Source organism: Argopecten irradians, unplaced genomic scaffold, assembly GCF_041381155.1.
Source record: "Argopecten irradians isolate NY unplaced genomic scaffold, Ai_NY scaffold_0513, whole genome shotgun sequence".
NCBI lineage: Eukaryota > Metazoa > Mollusca > Bivalvia > Pectinida > Pectinidae > Argopecten > Argopecten irradians.
The window spans coordinates 46,719-52,864 of record NW_027187980.1 but is presented as its reverse complement, the minus strand read 5'-3'; the positions used below and the strand labels follow the sequence as shown (position 1 = coordinate 52,864).

The following is a 6,146-nucleotide window of genomic DNA, read 5'->3' as shown; positions in this document are numbered from 1 at the left end:
CCGCATTGAAAAGGCAATTATCTGTTCAGACTCTCTTTCGGTTCTTCAGGCTTTGAAATCAAGAAACCCTAGAAATACTCTAATCCAAAATCTTTTAATCCGAACCTTTCGATTATCTTCTAAAACTCAAATTACTTATCTCTGGCAAGTCACAAAAAAGGTGGCTGATAAAGTAGCTACCTAGCACAAACATATTTGAAACTAAACACATAAACTGTTTAAAAAAGGTTCAACCTATACTATAATCCTAAACTGTCCAGCCGGAGAGACCGCAGAGAGGAAGTTGTTCTCTCTCGGCTCCGAATTGGACACACATATTTTACACACTCCTATCTATTGAGAGGTGGGAGGATCCTCCTACATGTCATGCATGTGATTCTCCTCTCACAGTGGAACATATTTTAGAGTTTTGTTTATTTGAATAATTAACGTCCTATTAACAGCTATGGTCATGTAATATAAGGACGGCCTCCCATGCGTGTATGTTGTGCGAGGTGCGTGTTTTGGGAGACTGCGGTGTAAGCCCTGCAGGTAGGGAGTTAGAATTGTACCTGCTGCCCCTATTGCATGATCGTGAAAGGCGAATAAATTTAGGATTTTATCTTTTCTAATGCCTCCTTGGCACCGCGGGACGACTGGTTCGCCCGTTGTCAGTATAACGTGACCGGGTGTGGTGTGTTGCTTGGTGTCTTCGGTGGCATGCTTCAGTGATATAGCACTATAAAAAGGGCAACAGTTCCACTATACAAGAAGACACAACATGAATATTTTAGTGCACTGTAAGTACTACGATGTCTCCGACATGTTCACTTTGTTTCCAATCTGATTAAAATATAGATCCTTATAACCACTCCGTTAACTAGAGGATCTGAGAACATCCCATATAAGGGTCATGTCGGATGACCTTTCTACCACGTGTACTTCAGATTACATATTTTTTCTACACATTGCTACGTCAATTGATAACTCCATTTCGTCCCAGTATACATACATTAAGCTTTTTCGTGCTCTTTGGGCGAATTGACAACGTACACGAGAATAATTCGGACAGCTATTTCGTCCCCAGTCAAGATTCTTGCAGTGCCTATTTGATTGGCCATTTCCAAAGGTCATCTTGACGTGACCCCTAATGGGATGTGGTCAGATCCTCATATCAAACGTGTAGTGATAATAAGGATCTGTATTTTAATCAGATTGCTTTGTTTTATGCCGCGAGACATAATCGTATTTTTAATCTCAAAGAAATCGGTATTTTAAACAAAATATGAACGTTTTCTCATCATATCATCGTATCAACTGAACATTTCATCGTTTCATCAACTTTGTGCACGAGTTTTCTCATGTGTTTTAGCCAAAACTATTCTATCCCATGCAAACCTTTTTTTTTTATCAAATAACTTACCTGCCTTTCCTTACCCTGATCTTGTATCCCGATATTAATGCATGACTTGTAGTTTGGCCCTAAATGACATTAGTTGTCGATGGGCCGTAAAACTCAAACAAACAAACGTTGGATTAAGTTTCCGGCGACTGCCATTAGTATACAGGTAAATACTGTGTAATGGTTATTGTTAGGTAGGTGTTGTATCAGTACACCCATTAGACTTCGGTACAGGAGCGATACAGGAGTCCTCCTTACATCCTTCCAAGATACTTTTCTGTGCTGGATATAAAACGTGCATGGCTACCACCAAGTTGAGGAACATAAGGAGTGGACCGCATTTACTGTCGGCCCTTGGTTTCTTGAGTTTAACAGATGCCATTGGGATTAGCCAATACGCCTGCTACCTATCAACGCTTGATGGAGCAATGTTTAGACGAGCTCCACATGGTGGATTGCTTTATATATCTGAATGACCTTATTATATTCAGCAAGACATTCGAAGAACATATTGAGAAGCTGAGGAGTAGTAATATTTCGGTCACTTTCGCATTGCAAAAGTCACATGGGTTATTCCGGTGATGTTATGGCCCGAAATCGGCTGCGGCTTTCGGAAAGGCCATCTACCGGGAACCAAACTAATAGCTAGCAATGTGTATATGAGGGGAGATAACTCTATCACAGGTCCAACAAACGAAAATTTTGATTGGGGATAATTTCGGTCACATGTAGTCATATTTCGGTCACTCCAAGTCATATTTCGGTCACCCTAGATAACAAGTGTTACATTGGTGAAATATATGGTAATACTTCCTTTTCCGCTTTAGTTCTGCAAAGTACTAAACGAAAAGATAAACAAAGTAAATGGGAATGTTAATAAAATCTGTTTTGATTACGTAAGGTGCTGTACAAGTCTGATGATTCTGCACGTGCTATAATTCTTCACATAGTTTACATTTGTCTGTGCACGTGGTAGGCCTATTAATTCAATTAGACATATCAAAATATACAGTATTTAATGTTTAGAAAGCAAAAACACTTCTCTACTTACCTTTTGATTTACGTCTATCGTATAGGACGTGTTGAATGGACTATATAACCACTAGACTTGACTGATATTACCGACATCTCAGATAACGTATGCGTTATAATTTTACAATCAATGGAAATTTCACTAAATAATGTTCATTTTCCCCATAATCTTAGTCGACGTAAATCAACGATATATTTCTGGACTTTGCACTGCATACCTTTCATATCAATATTCATGAACATGGTTTTAATTGGTTGCCATCTGCGCATGCATACAGTGTATATTATCAAAGCCAATTCCTTCAAAAACTTGCAGCGTCTAATGACACAAGAGTTCGTCCAGGAACTGATGTAAATCTCGTAACCATGCAATCCCCTTTTATACACGTAAGTTTCAATGTGACCATCTATATTATATGCGTTAACGGCATCGGAAATATATGAAGTTTGAAAACTCTTGTAAAAATGGATGTGTTTGACAAACAACAAAGAACGATTAAATTAGAACGGGAGATCCGTACTCTGAATGTATTGAATTCATGCAGACAAATTGTTTTAATATACTTTTGTAGATTAATTTCGGTAGTGTGATAAACATTTCATCCGGTTTTGAAAACAGGTAAAGTGTCTAAATATTTAACACTATACAGGAAATATTTTGCAGCTCTCTTCAAACTCGTTGTACACAATAAAACGATATCAAATATTAGCAATAAATCTTCTTCGATTCACGTTTATTCGGAGAAAAGATATTTTCTTTTTCAAATTGAAGTCTGTGTGTTTCAGTTAATGGTTTTCCACAAGTTTCTCAAACAGCTGCTGCAGCATTTGAGCACGCTGTTTGGCCTCTCGCTTTTTCTTCCGCTCTGCAGCCTCCTGCTTTTTTCTCTCCTTTTCTATATCTTTCTGTCGTTTTTCCTCGACAATTTCATCACTAGTGAGCAGACGGCTTTTTGTGATACTGAACTTTTTCTTTATAGCTTCCTTTTTGACCGTTTTTGCTGGTGTTTTCGGCAAAAATATGTGTTCTATTTCAGAATTCCACGAAACCTCCCCACTGTTGGAAATGTTAACACTCATGCATGAACCCTCGGGAAGGTCAGGAAACAAGGGCAGATTTATAACAGTTGGGACACTTTTGGATGGTGTTTGTGATATATCTTGTATGATGGTCTCGGGAACAACAGCCAAACTACCACAACCAGCAGCAGTGCTGTCACCGTCAAAAACATCCAAACCGTCACCACTAACAGCAGTACCGTTACCGCCAAACATACCCAAACCACCACCACCAGCAGCAACAACGCCCATACCACCACCATCGCCAACAGTCAAACTGTCACCACCAGCTACAGCCAAACCATCAACAGCAGGAGTACCGTCACCACCACCATCAGCCAAACCACCACCAGTAGGAGTACCGTCACCACCAACAACAGCCAAACCACCACCAACAGCAGTACCGCTACCAACAGTTACAGCCAAACCACCACCAACAGCAGTACCGCTACCACCACCAACAGCAGTACCGCTACCACCACCAACAGCCAAACCACCACCAGTAGGAGTACCGTCACCACCAACAACAGCAGGAGTACCGTCACCACCAACAACAGCAGGAGTACCGTCACCACCAACAACAGCAGGAGTACCGTCACCACCAACAACAGCAGGAGTACCGTCACCGCTAATAACAGCAAATCCACCTCCTACAGCAGAACCGTCAACACTACCTGCAGTAGAAGCAATATGTGAGGCATCACCCTTTGAACCGACAACGGACTTCTGCTCCATAGAAGGTGCAAACGCGTGTGCCGGTAGTACATCTGGATTTAAAGGAAATATTCCCGTTGCCCGAAACCCACTCTGAATACTGTCTGCGGACATAGCCTGTTCCCAGGCCGTGTTGAAAAGTTTAGGCCAAACGCACTTTGTAACCACACGTCCGGTTTCACTAGTGTATTCAGTGCAAACGCTGTTGTATTTTCTTTCAAGTGGTCCGAATACGCCTTTGTCCAAAGGCTGCAGCCAATGCGAGCTATGAGATGGCAACGCAAGTATGATGATACCTTCTTCACGAGCTCTCTCCAACAATCCAGTCACCTCATGGGATTTGTGTTGGTCGAGAATTAGGAGTTGGGGGCGATGTTCTCCACAATGCAACAAAAACACCTCGGAGAACCATCGCTCACCCAAAACATCCTCAATCCATGCATTTGACTGGAAAGTCCAAACAGCATCCTTTGGACCCTCGTCCGTGCCATAAGCATGCAGACTGCGGTGGGTTTTCCCTTTTACAATAATAAGAGGGGGCATTTTATTGCCATTTGCATTGATGGCTGCAACTATAGTAATATTCTCTCTGTTGTTGCTTACTTTACCAGCAACCTGTCTTGTGCCTTTCCTCGCGACAACAGATTGTGGTTTGTGTTCTAGGGATACCCCTTTCTCGTCCATATTCCAAATGTTCCTTGGATCGATAATGTTATTTTCATTGATAACCTTTGAGAGTTTCTTAAAATAGTCGCTTACTGTCGAAGAATCAAGGCGAGAACGTGAAGCTGAAAGCTTTGCTGGTTTTCGCAAAGAAATATCGGGGAACCTGTAACTAAGGCCACGGTACCAGTCCCTCCCAGGAATGCCATGTTTGAAGGGTGTTTTTTCAAACGCTTGCAAACCTGGCCGGCCTTCATCATGAGCTGATGCCGACTAAGCCCCAGTCCCCTTTCTGAAGCTTCAAATGCATTTTGTACTATAGATTTTTCAATCTCTACAGGGATGACAGCAGGTTTTCCTGCAGAAGGATGAGTGATTTTACCAAGGGCATTGTCTGATATGCTTGATCTAGGTATCCCATACTTCGCCGCACATTTTCGGAGGGACAATGCACCGGCCTTGTATTCCGTCACGGCCTCTTCTAATACATCATGGCTGTACTGCCTGTAAATGTTTCCTTTCTTCTTCGGCATACCTTGAGAAAATAAATCACAATCAATATATAGCATGTTTCAGTTGAACACATTTATATATTAACATTACATGTTTCAAAAGCGATATAATAAAAAGTCTATCCACATTTTTAAAAATTTGCGTATTATCGTATTGACAAAATAGCATGTATTAAAAATATCATCGCATAATTTTCATTGGTTTGCTTGTTTTAAAACGTTTTGTGTTGAACAATATTCAGAATCTGATGCTATGGCTGTTCCGTTTATTAAACTTGGTGACGTCAACACTAGCGCAAGCGGGAAATTCAAAGGATATACGTGCATAGTTTTGAATTTGAATGATCGTAATGGAAATATAAGTAATAAACTGTTACCAGATTGGACATACAGTTGATATGAAGCCCATCCGTCCGAAAGATAAATATTCATGGCGCCCTAACGGGCTGTCATCAATGCAAATCTTTCGGACGGATGGGCTTCATATCAACTGTATGTCCAATCTGGTAACAGTTTATTGCTTAACTACACTTCCAAACCTAGGCTTAAAGTGAATATACAAGTAACATAAAATGATAATATACAAAAACATAAGGAACAAACAGCACTGAGTCTAAACGTAATTTATCCAATAATCGCTAATTAACTGACACTTGTAAGAGTTACCGGTAATGAAAAGTACTACGAAGGATTAGCTAAAAGAAACACAGGTAAATACGTTAAAGCAATAGATCACAATAAAGAAACGGCTATTACATTTAAAATGAAGCTTTGTATTTTATTTC

General features: G+C 40.5%; 1 protein-coding gene across 1 annotated transcript; it reads right to left on the bottom strand.

The window, feature by feature from the left end:
* Positions 1–1,988: 1,988 nt before the first annotated feature.
* On the bottom strand, positions 1,989–5,784 carry LOC138312899 (uncharacterized). Its single transcript, XM_069253615.1, is given in 2 exon segments — positions 1,989–5,104; positions 5,107–5,784. Coding segments are annotated over 2 exon segments (2,181 nt in total). The 5' UTR covers positions 5,383–5,784; the 3' UTR covers positions 1,989–3,199.
* Positions 5,785–6,146: the final 362 nt, after the last annotated feature.